The 22,023-nt window shown below is 39.9% G+C and overlaps 1 protein-coding gene across 3 annotated transcripts in view; it reads left to right on the forward strand.

Annotated features, from left to right (window-relative positions):
* The window catches only part of cadm2b (cell adhesion molecule 2b), a 145,407-nt gene that overhangs the window by 119,681 nt on the left and 3,703 nt on the right, over nucleotides 1-22,023 (forward strand). For 2 of the 3 annotated variants that reach the window (XM_080054102.1, XM_080054104.1), the window contains 5 exons: nucleotides 8,826-8,978; nucleotides 9,773-9,910; nucleotides 15,289-15,447; nucleotides 15,759-15,849; nucleotides 16,026-16,204. In XM_080054102.1, coding sequence (XP_079910228.1) covers nucleotides 8,826-8,978; nucleotides 9,773-9,910; nucleotides 15,289-15,447; nucleotides 15,759-15,849; nucleotides 16,026-16,204 — 720 coding nt within the window. The remainder of the gene's footprint in view (nucleotides 1-8,825; nucleotides 8,979-9,772; nucleotides 9,911-15,288; nucleotides 15,448-15,758; nucleotides 15,850-16,025; nucleotides 16,205-22,023) is intronic. The other variant, XM_080054103.1, reaches the window with a different exon arrangement.

Genomic DNA, 22,023 nt, shown 5'->3' on the forward strand with positions numbered 1-22,023 from the left:
CCCCTGCGAATGCAGAGCAATAATCTGTATACCCAGATGTAAAACCAAACCAGAATGCAGCTGGTGTATGCTTGTAAGGAAGACCTTGGAGAGCACCATATGTATGAGCCACTTTGCCCTTTTTGGGCCGCCATTTATATTGCATGACAGAATCCTTTTCCACAGCAATACGGACGACAAAATGAATGTATTCCACTCAGCAGAGGTTGCCAGGGCTAAGTGTGGGAACACTTCCTCTCCATCTCCTTTTAAACAGCCAAATGAAAAGCTTTATTGGCACAACTAATACGATGCCTGTGAGGCCATCAGGAGAAACGGGAGGCGTGGAACAACACAGGCTTCACGCGAGGAAGAGGGTGGGACACCTGGGAAGAAATATCTGCTCTGCCAAATCACCAGTTAATTGCTTGGCAGAGGGTTGCAACTGTCCTTCTTCCCCCGTTTGTTGTGCCCTCTTGTATTAGCCAATGGAAAGTGTTAGATTCAACCTTGTGCTACCTTTCAGTCACTGTTTGATGCATATGCAAGTTTACCCCAATATCTATTCACAAAGGTTGTTTGCCATTGTGTGTAATCAAAAGGAAATTCAGCTTTTACGGCTTTTGTTTTATTCGTTATGCCCAAAACATATAAGTCATGATGATAAAAATACATCTGCTGTTCTGTCCTGAATTAGACAAAACGCTCTCTGTGAAATCTGCGCTCGCTCCTTCCCTCAAGCTCGGTATTAGAGATAAGGGCATTTGTCTGAATGTGTTTGGAGTTTGATATAAAATAGCGATGAAGGAAAGGGAGTATTAAAATGACCTTTTAAATCCTTTGGAACAGTAACAGTGGAGTAAAGAGAAACATATGATAACAGAGAAAAGCTGAGGTTCTGTAAAATATCAATTGAGTTTGACAACTGCTGGGTAAACTAAGACACAATCTGATCTTTGCCCCGACTATAATTTGTTCCATTTTAATTCAGGTCTGAAAAAAAAATTAGAATATGAAAAAAAGAGTAGCTTTACCAGCCAAGGAGAAAAGGGATTTATTTTTCTTTCCAGAATCTAGAGGACACACTGAATACTATTTATAAGTAAGCTTCAGTGTAACATTAACAAAAGCAAGTGTGTATCTTTTGCATCAAATATTATTCATACATGAGTGCCAGTAATGCAAGTCCTAGTATTTGATTGATGGAAAAGCTTCTTTGTCAGTGTCTTCTTCAACTGTGTGCAGGCCATTTGAATGACCTGGTCTGGAAAAAAGATATTAGTCATATGGTTAAAAGAAACAAACGTCCGACAATTTGTGTTCTTAGTCAACCATTAACCCCCACGTCCTCAATTAGATATTTTGCTTACTTGACAGTACATCTGCTTTGTTTGACCACACATATGTGAACATGGGGTCATTTAAAGCAGTATCACCAATACATGATGCACAGTCAGTGATTTGTGTGGTAAGGACAGTCTCTAATAATTACAGGACTACTCCAATTAACCTTTGTTTAATTGAATTGCAACATGCAACCGAAGAAGGATCGCGATGGCGCACTATTAGTTTATAAACCCATTGAGAGTGCTCAGATACAGTTAAATAATCATAGAACATAATCTCAATTTGTCCTACAAGCTGTGACCTACAAGTTGTCTACACAGCAATGTCACATGTCGTCACATAGATCTGGAAGCAGGAAAGAGATATGTGGTTGCGGACGGGAAGGAGGAAATCACGTGCAGGAGACAGCTCAATGGCTTAATGTATATTTGGTGAGAGTGTAAATGATAAGAGCAGCCCTATATCTCATCCCCTCCCATAAAAGGGTCAGTCAAACCTCATCCAAGAGAGTGTTAACCTTGCTGGATTCCCAAAGCTAATCCATATGGGTTGGACTGTCTCTGCACATTTGTCTAAAGCCGAACACAGCCCTCCTCTTCTATCATGCCAGCTGCTTCGTTGGCACGCTCCTCCTCATCCATTATGTATATCTGAGTCTTGGTCGATCGTTGCCACCTCAGAGGCTTCAGACTACACTATGGCAAAGACCGGCATGCAGATTCCTACACACTACTGTCTGCGACAACAGAAATAGATCCCCTTAAAGGTTGAGTCAGCGATTCTGGAAAATGCTTGTTGTCAAAATTACCTTTTGTCTAAATCAGTAAATAAGTCCATATGATCCGCTACCTGTCCGCACCGTGTTTGCAAGGTTAAAAACTGGTGTTAATACACAGCCTAGGCTCTGTAAACGTGCTTGTTTGTAGTTATGGTGGACCACCTTTGTTTACATACCCTTACATACATAAGAGCCAAGGTGATGTATTAACACCATATTTCTTTTTCAGAGCGCACACAGTACAGACAGGTTGTGGATTATGAGCAGATATTCACTGAATTTGACAAAAACTGATTTTCACAAAGCTTTCTCAAGAATCGCTTGCTCCACCTTTAATAACCAGACATACAAATCATTCATACATTCGGCCAAATAGCGGGTACTGTTAAAGGCAGCGTCTCTGCGCTGCGCTGTAACAATGAGGAAATCGATATGGACCAAATGCCTTTTGTAGAATTATCTCTTTTACATGTTGCCTGGGTTATGAGCAGTGTTGGGAACGTTACTTTAAAAAAGTAATTAGTTATAGTTACTCACTACTTTTTCCAAAAAGTAACTGAGTTAGTAACTGAATTACTTTATAATAGAAGTAACTAATTACCAGGGAAAGTAACTATTTGCCTACTGTAAAAAAAAAAAAAAAAAAAAAAAGTTGCTAGGCCTAGGCTATATGTCAACACATTTGGATTTTTCCGAGCAATTTTCACAAGTCAGTTGAAATGAGTAGAACAGACAGGTAGGCCTACTTGTAGGCTACATAACCTTCAATATTTATTGCACATCAACAGACAGCAATAGGTTTATCCTGCACTTCAAGTATTTTATTCTCAACAAAAGTAGCCTAGTAGAGGAAACTGCTGAATGTACCGTGCTGATCTGCTATATCACTGGATTCACTTCAGGGGTGTCGGCTAAAACACCACTTAAGGCCAAAAACGTCAGACTATGAAGCATGAGACGATGAGAGGAGGAGTAAGGATTTATCCTATGTTTATTTCCTTCTTTAACATGCACAGCAGCATACAGATCCCAGGAAAATAACAGTAGCAATATTCGTCTCGTGATGACACGCTAAACAGCTGTTGCAACTGGCGAATCGCGGCCGTTTAATAACGTGCATAAATCATAATTTATAGAGATCGGGAAACTCCATGCACTTACTCACAAGGGCGACGCAAACAAACTCAGGGAGAGCACGTCTCAACCGTGGATTGATAGGTGGTTACTGCGGCAACGTACGGTACACGCTCACACAACAGAGAGAGAAAGAAAAAGAAACTTCACTAAACAGGCGCTCCGGCTGACTGATGTGACGGCGCTAACTGACAGTTATGTCATCCACACTGAATAAAACACAACTTAAAACACACCGGTCTCCTCACTAGCAGTTTGTGTAGTATGGAGCCACGGGTGCGTTCGGATTACACAGTTTATTCAATCAATTCATAGTAACGCACCGCATTTAACGTTCAGTAACGATAACGGCGTTGTAACGGCGGAAAAAGTAATTAGTTAGATTACCCCGTTACTGAAAAAAGAACGGCGTTATCTAACGCCGTTATTTTAAACGGCGTTATTCCCAACACTGGTTATGAGTTATTATTACTGAGCAGGACAAATGAGAGCAGATCTTCATTATGATTTACTGCCCGTTTGGCTTCTGTGGGAAAAGGATAAAACCTAAATGGCGATGCGGCAGAGAATGGTAATGACACTACTGGAGGCATTTGGGATGGAAGCAGAATCCTTTGTCAGATACAGTGAATATGAATAATGCAGTTAATGGGAAGCTACCTTAGGTTGCATGTCATAGGCAGCTAACAAATTGTCCATTTGATCTACAGTATCATATAAATATGTGCCGTGGCACATTGAACATCACTTTTCCTCATCTCAATTCCATCTCTCGAAAGTTTATGGTTCATCATTCATGACATTTAATTGGGGCATTCAGCCTGGATCATAAAGGTCACAAAGCAAAATTGATCTTAATTGGCTTGGAGTAATCAAAATGCTGTTATGTGCTTAATGAATGCTCTAATGTGAACATAAAAACATTCATTAGCTTGAGAGAATGAAGGATAATTACCAAGGATGCAATTACTGGAGTGAGCACCAATGAAAGCCCATTCAAAAGCCCATTCTAGTAAACACACAACATTTGATTGTGGGTCTGTTGTAAGTGTAGTGGACACTTGTCTCAGATATCTGTGTATATACGTATGTATTCTCAGTATTAGATTGACTTTAGCATATTCAGATGATAGAATATTATTATCATGAAGTGTATTTAATAAACGGATGTGTCAGGTGATCATTGCCCACATGTTCTTCAAATTTCTTTAGAAGTTTGTTCAAGTGTTTTGTTTACTTTTCAGTTGTTGCTGGTGAAAAAATGCAGAAGGGCTTTTCATGGTCACAGCTTATGTCCTCCTTCAGGGACTTGTGGGCTTTTAAGTGTACACTAGGTTCACTGAAATGTGAATCGAAACATTATGACTCGCTTATGTGAAGAGCCACTCTTGCTCTGTGACACTGCACTCTCATGTATAATGTATACCAGCTTGTTATAATAATGAGGAAAAAGTTGTATTAAATTCATATTAAACGTTTAAAACCTGCCTAAAGAATGTTTACAACATGACAAGTCATTGAATAATTTTTTATTGGAATATGTATTTGAAAACCCTATAATGTGTAAAACTGAATTAAAAACCAACATCATTATGTAACTCCACTGGCACTAAATGAAATTTAGAGAGTTAATGATACAAAGGGTCTCAAATCCCACAGTGTTCAATCAAGCTGATGTCAGTAGGCTGAAAATGGACAGACCAAAATATATTAATTCTAATTATTCACCACTTGAAGAGGGGACATAGTATGGCTGCTGGGAGAATCCCTCCCTCTTTCCCCCGCTTCTTCAAGCGCTGAAAATGAGTCCAATTTGAGTAGCATCTGCTCTGTGGGATCTCTGAGAGTGCGGGCAGTAACAATGGCCCTCTGGAACAAGGCCCTTTCCTTCTCTTAATTGCAGCCACATGTGTGGTGGGAAACAGCCCCCTGCCTGCACCACTAGCCCTGGAACGCATCCAGAATCGCCCACACAGTCACTGAGCAAGCACAGCCAGCAGCAAACACACTCTAATTGCAAAGAGTTGAGCGCCTGGCTGGAGAGCGAGGGGGGGTGCGCCAGGACCCTGTTTTCTCGCTGAAGGACAGCTAGGGCTTTCACATTCCAGGACTGGCTCAAAGTGGTTAGAGGCCATGCAAAATGGGCCAAATGGGGACAATCGGGATTGCGGATGTAACATATTTTGGCTGAACCCGAGAGCCATTGGCTGGCTTCCAAGACTAATGGATAGATGTAGAATGTCCTTTTCTATCTGTATTGTCAGGACATACTTCATCGTTTTGGATCAGAAACATTGGTAAACATCTGTCTGCTACTCAGTGGAGTGCATAAGTGAATGCCTTGTGATAAGTGCACTTCCAGTTCTTCTGCTTCCAGTTTTATCTGGACAGAGCTAAAATAATACATTTAACAGCTGTGTTTCACATATTTTTGGAAATTCAAATACTGTAAGTTGAAGCAAAATTGACCAATGTTGATAAACTCAACCTGACAAACTACAGTTCCCTTAGGAGAACTCAGAATGGTCCCCCACTCACACGGTCGATGGTGCAAAGGGCTGTCAAGGAAACAAGGCAACCATTACTTTGAATCAAAGGGCCATAGCAACAGTATGCCTTGCCCTGAGGGGGAACCGTGGTGTCAGTTTTACTGATTTGAGACAGCCTTGGTAAGGCCTCCATCACGAGAGATGTACTGCACATTAAGCTGCCATGCTGCAAGGCTGTAGCATACACAAGGTCAGGGTGCTGATTTATGCTTCGTCCTAAGCAGAATGAACAGCGCGGGAGCTATCTAGGGTTTGAGGGAAATGAACCTTTTCATCACATTGATTTCCTAAAGCACCTGGAAAAAAGCTTTGTCAGCCGCTGGGTCTGATTGTGACGGATCTACCCACAATCTGGGCCTCTAGCCTGGATTGGATTCTACTAGTATGGTTTCCTGGCCATATGCCGTTGGAGTAATACATGACACTTGTCTTTGGGTTATTCAAACCTTTGTACGTCTCATTCTATCAATATGTCATCGATTCAGGTGCTGTGTAGTGCCAGTGGCAAAAATGCATCAGTCAATTCCATCTTTTGTCTACCTGTAAGTTGTTTCCCAGTGACTACTTGTCGCACAAACTATTTCAATCAGTATTTCAGCTATACTGACAGTTAGGTTTTATTTGGTTTCGATTAGAAAGTGGTATTGTATGGTAGATGGAAAACATAAAGAGTATAGCCTATTTGGTACTTTAACTGTCACTTAAAATAATCAATAGTCTGGGTTTTTAAAGTGATACATTATCACTTTTAAAGGCATTATAAAGATGGTTATTTCATATAAACTGCTGCTGTAGTCAGCTAAGGTGCATGTGTCAATGGATAGGAAAGATGATTAGTTTTAGCAGAGAAATTGAAAGGCCACAGAAATGTCAAGCATGTCTCTTGTACCATAATCCACAGCTCTGATATCAAGCCATATGCTCAATGTGTTCCAAATAGTTGTAATGATTGTAAAATATTGCTTAATATACTACTATGGAGTTTAGTGGCAATGGTGCAACATGGATGCTCCAGCCATATTTGGCCAACACGATGGCTTTTTGTAACACATTAAGCACATGGTTGGACTACAGAGAAGTGGATCATGCCGCAGTAGTTACCGTAGTTAGTTTTTATATGTGCCTTTTGATTTTGTAATTGTGTTCTTTAATTATGTTGATTTTTTTCCCGGAAATCCTTGTCAACTTCAAATCTGTTTGCAACGCACATAATACTTTGAAGCTGATAAAAGGAAAATTATTTTGCTCTTTTTACTGCTACAGATTTTGAGTCGAATATCACTTAACCCTGTTATGTCGGTTTATCCTTAACAAATCCCTCTTAGGAAACGGCCTTAAGATTTACCAGAAATGATCATGCTTTGAGTAGCAAGGGGTTATAAAAAAAAAGTCTGTCTCTCCCCGTCTTTTCCCTGTGCGTAGCAGTGATAGAGGGATATCGGGCCATGGGAAGTAATGTATGTCATCTTGTCCAAAGCTTTGATCCTCCTCTCACCCTTTCCTTCCATATCTTTTGAGTTCCTGTATGATGTTTGCTTGGACCCCATCACCTCTCCAATGCATTCATCCACCAAAGGGTGCTTTGCTGGTTTCTGCCAGAGCCTCTGGGCATTCTCAAGCTCTGTACTGTAGTGGGAATGCTCAACTACAGAGAACATGAGGCAGCTTTGTATCAGGATGCGGTGTGCTACAGTAAGACTATCAAATGTTTGTATTAAGCCCCTTAGCACATACTAAGCTGGCACTCTGATGGCACAGCATGTTATTAAATTGTAATTCTTGCTTGAAAATTGTCTCATTTACGCTACTCTTTATTCTTGGATAACAAAGAGTCCCTACAAGAAACTCTTAGATCCATTACTATCTTTATAGCAGATCTGTATTTTTCTCTTTATAGTATGTGTGCGATTATAAGATAGTCATCATCAAATTATATGGTGTAATTGAAGCTGAAGAACTGAGTGATAATGACCTGTATCAACGTAAATCTGGGAGCCAATATAATTCAATTGTGTATCACATGTCTGCTGTGTATGTTTATCTCTAAAATCAAATGAAAAGAGGGAGCAGCAGGTGATTAATGATGTTCATAGAGATGTCTTCTTTATATGACGCCATTTTACATTGGCGTCATGTTGATTCAATTCTAATCAACACCAACTTCTGCTGCATTTTGTCAGATTTCCTCTGTGTAGTACGATCCAATATGGGTTCAAATAACTTCAGATGTGAGAGAGAGAGAGAGTTGGCCAGGCCTAAAAGGAGAGGATTAAGAATGTGTAATGTATTCAATGAAGAGCACCTTCCTTCCTGCCCTCTGTGGTTGGTCGCTTGTAGGAGCAGGTGATTCTGAATTTGAAATTGTATGAGAGATGACAAGTGCAAAGTGACCTTTTTCAGCTTAGCTGCTTGGTTTTCTCAGCTTTATGAGGGTGTAGTCACATCTGAATGAGAAGTGATGTTAAGTATCCAGTATCTAAAAGGTGGAAAAATCATCATAGTGAAAATGATAGCGATGAAGCTTAACAAACATTATATTGAATTATTGGTTAGCCCTTATCTGCCCTGTATTCTGTAATTATTAAGCCTTTTTCACAGTAACGATATACTAACTGGCCAGGGCAGGTTTTGGTATCAATGTTCAAAATGTGAGATTGGTAAATGTGTTAAAGTGAGTCTAAATCAATACCAATAATGTAAGTGATTACACCATAACAGATATTGTAATATAGGACAACAAGCTTTTTTCTGCTTCATTGCATACCACTGATGCCTCCTGTATTGTCGACAACTATGAATAAGACTGTCAGCCTAGAATGCAAATGTAAACAAAATGTTTCAACCATTGGCCACACTATGGGTTTGCAGCATTTGACAACTATTTGTGATAAGTGAAAGCACGGTGCATTCACCCACTTTCTGGTAAAGGTCATCTGCATTACCAATGGTACTTCTAACAGTTAATTACCATAGAAGAATTCCGCCAGCACTTGCCCATTAGTGAACTCTGTTTCTGTCTCTGTTTTTTCCTTCTCCAGCTCTGAGGGACCACAGAATCGAGCTGGTGCGAGCCTCATCGCAGGAGCTCACAATCAGAATCAGTGACGTCAGCCTGTCAGACGAGGGCATGTACACCTGCTCGCTCTTCACCATGCCTGTCAAGACCACCAAGGCCTTCCTCACTGTTCTGGGTAAGGATGTCCATTTTGGTCCGGTCTCCACAGGCCCAATTACTTGTGGCTAATTCGTCACGCTCTGACAGCATGAATCCCTGCATAGAGCCTGTTGATTTACTTCACCATTCACTAAAATATCATCCATGCATTATATTTTCCCATTGTCAACCAGAATTATGGATGACAGATAAGCTTGTGAGCTAGGGTTACTATATTTAATTTTCTGCAATGCAGGAGAGCCACAAAAAACTTAGGACAGACATGTCTGTTAAAGAAAGTTCGGAAATAGTAGACTAATAAAAGTCAACTCCCATACACTGCTACAGTTACAGTACATGTATTTAGATGTACATTTGTGTTACTTTTGTCAGGCATCTCACAGCTGGGGGCAAAGTAGCCACGGTCATTTGGAAGAAAATATTTTGGGCCACTTTTAAAAATAAACTTAAAAATTCAACTTCAACTTAAATTATATATTTATTTTTCATATTTAGTTACCATTTATGGTGAGTTATCTGTTTTTCATAATTCATTTTTTTCTGGTTTGTCAGTTGTTTATCATCCTATATGACCTTCCCTAAAATAACTAACTTTGGGGGGTCGGGGGGGATACAGTAAATGTTAAATTAGACCTTGAAACTGGGAGAAGAAGGCATGACTATCTCAAAATAAATAACTGTCAATCAGTTAATAATTTTATATTGTTGGAGGAATACCTATAACTCCACTCTGCGGGTTCCTACTCAGCTCATAATACACTACACATGTATTCAGTGTGCTATTTATAATTACATTTCCATGTGCCAAAGGAGTTCCAGGACGGCCGGAGATCAAAGGATTCACCAAGCCTGCCATGGAGGGGGACGCCATCACCCTGACGTGCACCACAGCGGGCAGCAAACCAGCCGCCAACATCCGCTGGTTCAGAAATGACAAGGAGGTCCAAGGTAAGCATGTGGATTTCACTGAGCGCTGTATCCCGTTACCACTCGTACACCCTCCTAGAGACATCATTACTGTCAAGTCATTCAGCTGCTGCATTCCTTTGTGCTCATATTCTTGCATTGTTCCCCTGGCCAGGAGTTTGGCGCTACTATGATTCGCCTGGCACACAGCCAGCTTCGCTATGCTGTCGCTAGAAGCTGTCCAAATGTTGCTGGACTGTGGCAGAGCCGTCCACACATTTCACTACCTGACCAACGACTGCCTGTTATTGATTCTAATTATAGAGTTAGGTGTATATCAACAGCAAAGTCTGCACAGCGTTCTGTTTTCTGTGTTAATGGCAATATTGTAATGATTTACTGTTGCAGGTTGATTATAGGAACACAAATCAATGCTATAGGTCATTATCAAGAAATTAAAATGTCAACTCTAGAGTTTTCTCTTGTGCTGATGCTTGCTTTAAATGTGCATTTATATAGAACAGAGAAACAGCAAATCCTCACGTTTGAAACCAGCAGATGTTTTACATTTTTGTTCTAGAAAAATTAGAAACAGTTGATTTATTGTCACAACTTTGTTCATTCCTTTAGCTGAGAGACTCACAGACAAAGTAGTTAATTCACAAATCGTTTGAATGTTGGTCAAGTATGCCATTGGGGGGAATCATACTTTAGAGGAAATCTTTTGCTCCTAAACAGACTTCGAGAGGAAGAGCCTCTTCAGAACCTGAGTGCAACAATGTACTGCTCACAGTTTGAGACAGACTGTGTGCCTAATGTTTTGTGTTCAGCTGAAAAGACATAGGTGTTAATTTGACCCAAGGTTTCAAATTATTTTTCCTTCCAGCCATAGCACTGTTTGCATGTGATGAGTTGGTCTTGCCGAGCTTTCAGTTGAATCTGCAGATGCATTATATCATTTAACAGCAGCAATTACAGTAGATAAGTTAAATGAGTCAAGAAGGATTCAAGAGCATATAAGAAAGGCCACATAACTATCTTCACCCCCAAATGAAAAGAAAAGTGACAGAAAGAATGTATTAGGTAGCAGATGGCGCAGTGCATCAATGTGTACTACTGATCACACGTGGTTTCACACTGTGTGCCTTACAAGCTTTCACTTTCTTGTATACCTCTTAGCAAACTGTCTGAAGCTCTGCGCTTCTTACCGCTTTTATCACTGTCTCATTGCTGCTTTAAAGCACAAAAAAAGACAAAAACATTAAGAAATAGGAATGGAATGTTTTCCTCAATTTATTGTCAGAGGTAAGCTGTGTGTGTGTGGAGTTCTTTAATGTAATGGAGCCTGCTGCAGCGACTCCGTGTGACAGTTGCTCTTTATTGAAGATTTGCACCACAGAGCTTCTTCTTGGTGGTTCTGTCTGTGTCTGCCCAACATGGCAAGATGATTGATGGGAGAGTGGCTGGGATATGAAGTTTGCTTGTTGAAATGACATGCACGTAGACTCCTGAAAGGCCAGTGGAGAGCTGGCACACAGCATCACAACAGGACTGGCTGTCCATCACAAGTAGAAACTGAGATGATTTTATTTTAATGTTTTTCTTTATGTCTTGATATATACACAGATAACTTCTGAAAGCTCAACACCAATATATTATTCTTAAAATATGTGGACATATCCACAACTTAACTCGTGGCTCTAACTATCCTTGTTTGTGGGTAAAAATTAAAATGTAATGCCTACATCCCACGCCAAAGTTAGCTAGCTTCACAAAATTTCAAAAAGGTAATTCAAATAAAAAGACAATTACCTACATTGATGTATGAATTGATGTTGGATATGACACTGACGATGATTAGTATGTGATGAGTGAATATACACATGTTTTTTTCTTTTTTAAACCACTATCATCAAATCTATCTCAGCTGGTGTCTTGTTTCTGCTTTCGAGAGTTCTATCCTGCGTACCTTGGGTTTTATTAAGCCGCTTGGGCAAACAGACCTGGTGTGATGCACCTCCAAAGACGGATCAAGAACAAAGCGGAGACTCCAGGGCTCAACTTAAAAACTTTATTTTCATGTCAAAGTGTCAAACAGGAGGAATGTCAGTTCTCTGGATCTTAGCCCTTCATAGATGCTACTATAAAGCATCCTTTAGTGACTACTGGGAGCAGCGTGTTCTGCCATTGGTTTTTCCGTGGTAGATCTTTGCCATCAGTGTCTGCTGTCAGTCAAATAAATCCCCTCTGGGTAACCAGTCAACAAAAGCCCCAAGATGACAGCAGGTGTAATGGCAAAAACATGTTCTATTTATTTCATGCTCTGATGATTTGTTTTTTCAACAATTTATATTAGAAGCACACAGCATTACACACATCAGAATGCAACTGTCATCAAGTGTCAAATAATTTGCTTGCAGAGCATAGAGCCATACAAATGACTTGTGTCGCTGAGTGACAGCTTGGCTTCAAATTGTAATCTATTGAGGACAAACCCACTGTTGTTCTCATTTCATACATAAGGTTTTTCACAATGAAACAACAAAGCACATTCAAATACAGCACAGCTCCAACCTGGTGGCTAATTTTATATTTGGTTATGAAATATATCAAGACATCGTAAATCAAGAGGATAAATGTATACTATATTATTATTTTGGTGTTAAATCTATGCAGTCCTTTATTTTGAATCAGCTCCCAGACTGTTCTGTAGGATCAAGCAGTGCACAGATGAAATATCACAAACTTTCATTTTTTTCTTTCATTTTTGGCACCTCAGTTTTACAGCAAAAAAACACATCTCTAGCCCCCTGCTGTTTGCTAATTGTTTATACCAAATGTTGCCAACTCATCGACTTCGTTGCAACTTTCTTGTCAAATGTGAAGAGCAAGAAATGTAGCAACTTTCTCTAGTAAGTGGAGTAACATGTTCACGACCAAATAATTCAGTTGGCTCAGCTGATTTATGTTTGCACTACAAGCTTCTCTAATCTAAGGAGATATGATTAAAGTATTCAACACCTGTAGCCCTCATCAGCAGGAATGATCTATGTGTTGCTGCACTGCTTTCCCTAGACATGTCTTCAATTATCCGTCTTAACATCAGTTGACATCCTCTAAAAACACAGGATGAGGCACATTACAGTGAATTTATTTTAGGCAATCTAGACCAGCTTTTCCACTGCAAGTGCAATTATGAATAACTTTAATGCAAAAAAAATCTGTGTAGGCTAACTCTTAAGAATTTAGTTAAAGATTGTATAAACCATTAAAATTTAGAGGCCTGAAAGCAATGGAGGAAGTTAGGTTGTGGATTAAAAAAAGGATCAAATTGTTATGCCGGTGTTCCTTCAAAGCTAAGGACAACAACAAACATAATACTAATATGAGAGGAAGCTGATATGTAAGTGATTAAAACAGACCTGACTAACTTTATCATTATTCTTATTAAACTATACTAGGCCTTCAAAATCAAAATTCACCACTGAAGTTGCACCATGTTATAACAGACGTGGAGGTGGTGATTTCGCCCCCAGGTGCCTGAATGAAGAGCTGCTTGCCTCTCGGGGATCTGGTTCAAAGCAGGTGCACCTGTGCACATTCACATTCTTACGAAAGCTGCCTCAGCACACTCTCTGGCAATGCTGGCAGCCGCCTTGGAACAGACTGACAGCTTCTCTTTGGCAGTTCTGAGGCTGCAGGCGTCTTGATGAATGTGAAGAAAAGCTGGAAAGATTTGTGTTTGACTCCACATATCTACTTACTATGCCTCCTGTGTACTTCAGGGCCAAATACAAGGCCTCTGACTTCACTGTTTACTCAAATAATATTTGATGTGTTTGAAATTAGGTTTCAAAAATAATCTCATTTGTGATGCATTAATCAATATGGGCAGTATATCCTGCAGGCAGGTGAGGTGTGATGTGAAATGGTGATTTTCTTGTTTCTTCTTCTTCCTCCATCATCTTGTTTGTCCTTGTCTTCTTGCTGTTTTTACTTGACTAAGTTTCACCTTTTTCCATTTTATTGTCACATATACAAAATACAACAGTTAATATCAATAAAATCCAGTAAGATTGATTGATGCTAGTGTAACTTAACATGGAAAGATAAATCAAAACAAAGACCAAATCATCAACCGTTTCTTTTCTTAGCTGATTAAAAACGTGTTTATTTTTTTGTCAAGTAATTTTAATGAAAAAGTATCACTCTGAGATAATTGTAGTGAGTACACAAGAAGTACTATCATTGAATCTGAAATCTGAGAAAAAATACAGGTAGTAGAAGAACCAGATGTAGCAGTATTACTAGCAGTCATAGTAGTGGTGTCAATGGCAAGTCCAATAAAGGACACATCTCCCTGCAGATGACAAAATCAAAAAGACTCAGTGGAGTGGAACAAATGGGTCAGATCAGCCCGAAATGATGATGATGCCTTGCCCTTGCCGTGTGTGTGTGTATGTGTGTGTGTGTGTGTGTGTGTGTGTGTGTGTGTGTGTGTGTGTGTGTGTGTGTGTGTGTGTGTGTGTGTGTGTGTGTGTGTGTGTGTGTGTGTGTGTGTGTGTGTGTGTGTGTGTGTATTTGTAAGTAAAGTGAGTATATATGTACGTGTGTATTGATTGACCTGGGTTTGTGCTAGATGGAAGGGGAAGTGTGTGTGTGTGTGGGGGGGGGGGGGTTCTAAGGGGGTGAGGAGGGTATAGCAGCTCCAGTGAAAAGTCCTTTTGAGGCTGTTGTGAAGTAATTCCTTCATCCCTTTTGAATTGTGCGGCTGTAGCCTTGTACAGCTGTTCCCTGCGAAAAAAAGTTACACTACTAATGTTGATAGGAGAGCCACAGGAACCTGCAAAGAATCGCTTCCAATTATAAGTTAAAAGCCTTCTCTAAATGAACACGGGGCATGGAATGAACCAGCACAAATCAAGATCTGAAGCTGTGTAAAGGGTGAATTTGGGCCTAGAACTAAGGCAAAGAAAGGAAAGGTGCGAGAATACAACTATGGAAATCCACTGTGCAACTGCTGAGGGAGTGTGTTGGCCTGTTTGTGTTGACTGGGATGTTTGAGAGACAGTCCTGGAGGAGCAAACATAGCCAGCCAACCGAGTCAGCGCTCCTACTGCTCTCCCCTCACTATTCACTGTACTTTGACTTGACTTTCAAATGCCAAAGATTTTTCTCCCTCAAAGGAGATGCAGAGAAAAACAACAACAACAACACTGCAGCTTTCTTTTGCCGGCAAAGAAACTTCTTGAACTAAAATGTCACATATTAGTACCGTACAAGCTGATATATTTGTTTCCCCGCAGCTCTTTCAAAAATGCTTTTATTGTATGAAGGGCTTGCACAAAACCAAGAACTGTTGCCAAATAATGTTACTAATAGTGCCTTTGACACTGGTTCGTGTCTCTGACTTTCTGCAGGCACTTCTAAGGTGAACGCCACAGGGAAATCATTCACTGTTAAGAGTAGCCTCCAGTTCCAGGTGGACAGACGGGACGATGGAGTTGCCTACACCTGCAGCGTGGAGCATGTGTCTCTGTCCAACCCTTACATGACAACGGAGGTCCTGGTGGTCCACTGTGAGTGCAGTCACACACACCCTGCAAAGCTGGATTAGGCGCAAGATTACTATTGAGAAGAAATACAAGGATTGTATATTACATTTATGTCTGCAGATTTAGTTTTTGCATTCGCTCAGGATTAGTGTAGGATTAGTTTGCAGGTAAGGGATTAGCCCCAAAGCAGAACAGTTATACGGGCTAAAGCTAAGAGCTGTCCAATGGGTAAGGAACTAACTGCTGTACTTTGTCAGTGTTAAAGTTGAAGACTCTAACACACACAGTGTAATACTGTTTGATTGTGTTGTTGTTGTTAATTTTACTCCTTGCAGATGCTCCCCATCTGGAGATCAGACATTCAGTGATTATTCCACAGGAAGGGCAATACTTCAAATTGGAGTGCGTTTCCATAGGCAACCCAAAGTAAGTTGTCATTGATTTATGGCTTCAATTAGGTGGCAGATACTTAAATGAAAATTGGCAGAAATTCAACATAAAATGTGATTCCTTTTCTTTTGTTCATTCATTAATACTTTAGATTATGGAAATCACAAGCAGCATGATAAAAAATAAAATACTGTTCATATTTTGTTTTCCAGACCTGAGCCCTTGCTGTGGTCTAAAGATGGAGGAGAGCTGCCAGACATCGAACGTATGATTGTGGAGGGCAAGGAACTAACCATCACCACACTAAACAAAACAGACAATGGCACATACCGCTGCGAGGCCAGCAACCACCTGGGGACAAGCACTGCTGAATATGTACTATTTGTATATGGTGGGTACAGTAATGGCTATTGCCTTGTCACGGATGATCCGTTTTGCTGTTTCTTTAAGACTTTGTAGCACACTGTGTACTAACTCAAAGAGGAGGCTGGTGTTCATTACAAAGATTCAAGGCCACCAGAGGGTTTGTCAGTCAGCATAATAACAAAGCAATTATAGATACTGTAAATACCAAAGTTTCTTTCAATAGAAGTAGATGAAGTCCGTTATCTCCTGGAATCTTTCTGTCAGACAATCAAATGAACACAATGACTGTTGGAGACATATTTATGGAAACTTTTTGATTACATTTTTGAATGACAAGTAGGTTGATGAATTCCATGTTCAACTTCAATCCTTCAACAGTCATTGGTGAATCTTTCTGAATTCTGATTCTATTTCAAACCTTGCCACCATGTAAAGGATTTTTTTTCTTACTCTTTGTGGCCAAAATACAATCAATAATTCATAAATTATATTAATCACTGTGTTGGACCATGCAGTGTAGGTACAGATTGATTTGTCATGTTTCCAATACATGACCTGCAACTTATCTTGTATAGAAATTAATGAAAACCAATTGCTGCCTGGAAAATAAAAACACATTTATCTCTAAAATTTAGCAACATTACAAAAGTACAGCACTTTTCAACCTTTGTAGGATGCACACTCACACACCAGTGGATCCTCCTTAGATATTAACCTTAACATGATTACATTCCACTTTCTGCTGTGGAAATTCACGATTGGATAAAATAAGACGAGGGGTGACCACAAATGTAATATTGAGTTAATTTTCAAGTCTAAAGTTGAATTTTTTTGTAATTTTGTGGTTGAGATATATACAATTAAGGCTAATTACATTTTCAGACCACCACTGATCCAGGTCGCCAGTTCAGAGACCATTTTGATCAGAATTCACTTTTAAATCCTGCTTGAAATTGTGCAGGATAACCAAGTTTACCTCACTGTACCGTTCATATCGCTCCACAGGTTTAGCTTTTGGACTCTTCCTAAGGAAAACAGGAAAAGGAAACAGGGAAAAAGTGTTAAGGGTGCAGAATTTAGCCTTCGAGTACCTGCTGGAGGAGAGATAAGTTAATCCCGAGACAGTGGAGTGGCTGAGAGAAGAAAGACAGCATGGTGCAGGGAAGGGATCATTAAGGCCTCCTTAAAACGTTTATCAACTGCAGCCAAGCCAAAAACAAGGACAGTGTATTAAAATTCCACATGGATTTATTTGTTTCCAATTTTGCCAATTTAACAGTGCAGCTTGTTTGGTAGCGACTTATGACAGCTCAGACGCAGGATTTATTCATGCTCACAAGTAGTTGGTGGATGCAAAACAGCTTCTTTATTCGATTTTAAAGGCAGAGGCTTTTGGGCAGGGAAAGCCTTCAGCTTGCTATGAATTCCGGCTACTCCATATCATCCTGTCAAAATCTCTGAGCCATGTGCTGGAAAAAGTTTGAATCCTCAAATTTCACAGTCCAAAAGATTTATTTTAAATATTTTAAATCAAACAGAAACATTAAAAACGTGTTCATACACCTGGGTTGTGAATTAAACGTGTGTGTGCCTGGGAACTGTTTTCCCAGGCACACACATTTCATATTAACAGATGAAATTACATGTTATTCCAATCAGCAAGTGTTTGTCATTCATGCATTATGCTTTCTATTTTGTGTAACATCATTATTTTCTGTATGACATTTTCTGTTTTTCTTTTACATGTTCAAAATAAAACATTTAAATCAATCAATCAGTCAAATAGTTAGAGGAAAAAAACGCTGCAGCTCTCTCACATTAAACACAAAGGTTCTGGTTACTAGGGAAGGATGAGAAATTGAGTTGAGCGGGTTAAAAGATGTGTGAGACGGGCTCATTTCCACTGATGATGACAGTCATTCTTCAGAGCTACAGCGTGTCTGGGTGAATACTTACCAGGTCTCTTCGGATCATCTCAGCCTCTAAGCCGAATTTGCTAATGACAGGAGAGCTTAGAAGCAATAAATGTCATCGCTCCGCTGCGATTTATCACCGTCTGCAATTACCCTCCTTCACACACTCTTTTAAGTAAAGCAAGGAAACAATGTATATGATAATAACTATGAGTGAGATTTTAGGGAGATGGAAACAGACAGAGAGTTTGGTCGTTTTTCACTCATTGTACAATTTTCACCTCAATAAGCATGGTTGCTTATCAATTTTTACACACATTGAAATTGAATCGATGTTAGAAATATTAGTCCTTCATGCCTAACACAACCTTTTCCCAAAGATATTGCTGAAATAATTCACTCATTCAGAGCTTGAGTCATTTGAGTAGGCCTCACTCTTTTATTTTTATCATCGGAATAATTTTTCAATTATTTTGCCTGTATTCACTGGAGGGAAAGACCGGAATCAACAGCACACAGCACCAGCCATGTGCACTAAATCAATTTGTGTACCGTTTTGATATTCCTGTAAGCTTTCTCATGTTAGGCTTGCTCCCCATGGGGAAGTTTTGTTTTGCTCCCTGTTGTTCCTGTTTTCGTTAAGCAGACGTCATCACCTTAGCGCCTCCATGTTAAGCTCCCATGCCTCCCTCTCTCCAGCCGCTAGTCTTCCAATCTGCTAATGCCCACATTCCCACATCACAGCTGCGTTTTCTTGCACCCGCTCCATGGCACCGCCTCAATGCTCCATGCACTCCCATACATGACACCAAACACACACTTGATGATTGATGAGCTAACAAACAGGCTTTGAGCTAAAAAAAAAACTGCATTGTTTTACTGGAAGAATTCAATACTCAATTTATTCTGTTTTCTCCTTTCAAATTTCTTTTTTATAGACAGCCCTCTTACCTCAAACGCCTGTGTATTAATGTTTCTGATTTGTTTTATTATTGGTAGCTGATCGAATGCAGACTCTGTTTGGCCTTATCAGGTAGGCAGCTGTCAGGTTGCTGTGTGTAAATCATTGCACAAAGATACATCTTTTCAGAAGAAAATAGAAAGCATGAGTTAAAATACTTTTGTTCTTAACATTTATGACTTTGAACTCATGAATTTATGTTTGAAGGTTCAAATCACACACTCCATGGGCCACATCTACTAAGAATGGATTGCGAGTGCTATACGCTATAGCTCCATGAATTGCTGCAAAATAGCATGTGAAATAGCGCCCCCAATCTGCCCCGTTTCAGCACCGTATCCACTTAGGAATTTGCACTAAGTATATACCGGCGCCGACACGCCCTCTTATGTTTACTTCACTTCTTCTCTCTTTATGGACTTGGTGTTAAAGTGTCTGTGTATGACTTTGCCATATTCAGCCACCACACAAAAGTAACTTAGATTTGGAATGTGCTTTAAATTAGCCAAAATCACATGTATGTGTAATCTAAAGGCCTGGCAAACATGCATTGACTTTCTCATAAAATTGTAGTGCAGTGCCTAGTTGGATTTATAGATGCATGTTACCGTAGTGGCCCTCGTCCTTTTTGTCTGCTCCAAGGAATGGTACCGTAACAGCACGGAAAGATGTGCACCAAAGCCCAATTGGCTTGACCAGATTTTCACAGTTTTGTACAGAACTGTGCTGATCTAAACAACTCCACACTCTGCACTGCATGCACTCTGATCCTCAGCAACACATCCTCTAATGTGAAGTAGAATAACCAGAAACTCAGAGGACAGATGTACACACACATTTATAAAAACTATTGTTGTATTGTCTAACTCCATGGCGGATCTGACAGCCTTTGTTAGCACAACTGTCGGCCAGTGGAATAGCTTGAATGTGTATTATATTGACTGCATGCATGAGGGTCCTTGTGCACATGCACAATACAAACACAACCCATTCATAAAGACTTTGATAGCATAGCAGTACTAGTGGCAAGAATGTGGCAAGCGTTACCTTTTATTATTCTCATATTATTCTCTGATAATAATCCAGAAAGTAGATAAAGTGAAAGCCGGGACTTCAGATTTCTGAGCAACTAATATTTTTCGTTGAACTGTATCTTACCTGATTAAGTAGATGAAAAGTCTTAAAGGGATTGCTTTCCCACAATATTAACCCATTGATGACGGCTGCTGCGCGATGCCACATTGGCTCTCCTGCCTGATGCTGCATCGTGCAGCATTATTACTTTATCTAATTTTCATGGCATTCCCAGCATTGAATGCACTGTCATTGGTTCAAATACACATGAGGTGGGTTTTGTTGATTTTTTTAAGACCACGTGACCACCCAAAAGTTGTGTGGTTTGCCGAAAATCATGTCAATCAAAAAAATAAGAAATAAAAAAAATAATAAAAAAAATACGCCAGCTATGTCGGCGACAGAACAGTTAGTGGCGTTTGGTGCGCACAATCAAGGTCTACTATAGACTACTGACGAAAATCACACAACACATTGCATCTATTTATTAACAATATTTAATAATTTTCTAATTCATCTAATTTTGACGATTTTTAGAAATATTTGTTGGTTTGTAAGCGCTAAGGGAGCATGTTTAAATAAAACCTGTGAACCTTAACTTTTAAATGTATTTTATTTCATGTTTCTATGTGCTACACAGGCTTAGATATTAAGGTTTTGGTAGACTTGACAATTCGTACTATTTTTTCAGAAAACCCTCAGGCATTAAGGACATGCATCCTAGATTGCCATAGTCATCAATGGGTTAAAGTGTAAAAGTATAAAACCTTTTTTTTCTTCTAATTTCCCTCTAGTACTTTAGGCATGCAGCTAGTTTTGGTTCATTTGTTCCTATGTCTGCTTCCACACTAAAACAATAACTGGGAGAGGAATTTCATTTCTGTTGCACAAAGCATGAAAAACAATTTGCAGCTACAACTCGTACAAAACGTTACAGACCTGAGCCAATACCAAAAATATTTGCTTAAATATGCTTATTTGTAATCTTCGGTGAAGTGGCACTATAAAGGATGTACATTGCCATTTACACACCAAAAAGCTCTCTGTGTTCACATGTGTTGTTCATCTTGATCTTGTCGATTTAAACAGCTTCTGTTGAGCGTGCATGTACGTCTGAGGACAAGATTCGGACAAAAAAAAAAGCAACTCAGCAAATCAGACCACGCTAACGTCTCATGTTTTATTTTGAACGTTGTGGTCACCTCTTTTATCATGGTTGTTGTTCCCCCTCATCTTCCCTTTACTGCTGTCAATGTCTGCAACCATGGCAACAGCCAAAGACTTTCCAGGGCCAACAACAGGTAAATATCCCAACTAGACAAATCATTTCAAGACAGATTTACAGTGTGTGTGATGCTGGGGATGTGGATCTGGGTCAGGACACATCATGACCTCCACACAGCATGAGCCAAACCATCACCCTGCATGGATGCTCACTCCGCTGCTGACGCCAGCTGCTTTCTCTCCAGCCATGTCACACAGGCTGCATAAGTTATCACACAGAACGTCTCTGGTTTGGGTCCGTCTTTGCACAATGGAATGAATAGACAGCTCTATCTGAGTGGAGCTGGGACGGCTGGAGATTGTATCTGTGCCAATGTGTAAATATTTGATTTCAGATGGTGTGATAACAGCAGAAATGGAATGGGAAGTCCAAAATTGATATTGTTAACACGACATCTCTGCATGTCTGTGTCTGGCCTGGGAGAGGGATCCTTTCTCTGTAGCTCTTCTTGAGGTTTTCTTCCACTTTTTCCTGATAAAGTGGGTTTGGGGTGGAAAGCTTTTCCTTATCCATATCGAGGGTCTAAGGGATTGTGAGATTGTAAAGTCCCCCTGTACTGAGGCAAATTGGAATTTGTGATATTGGGCAATAACAATTCGGTTTACTTAATG

Source organism: Ammodytes marinus, assembly GCF_949987685.1.
Source record: "Ammodytes marinus genome assembly, chromosome: 3".
In the NCBI taxonomy this organism is placed as follows: domain Eukaryota; kingdom Metazoa; phylum Chordata; class Actinopteri; order Uranoscopiformes; family Ammodytidae; genus Ammodytes; species Ammodytes marinus.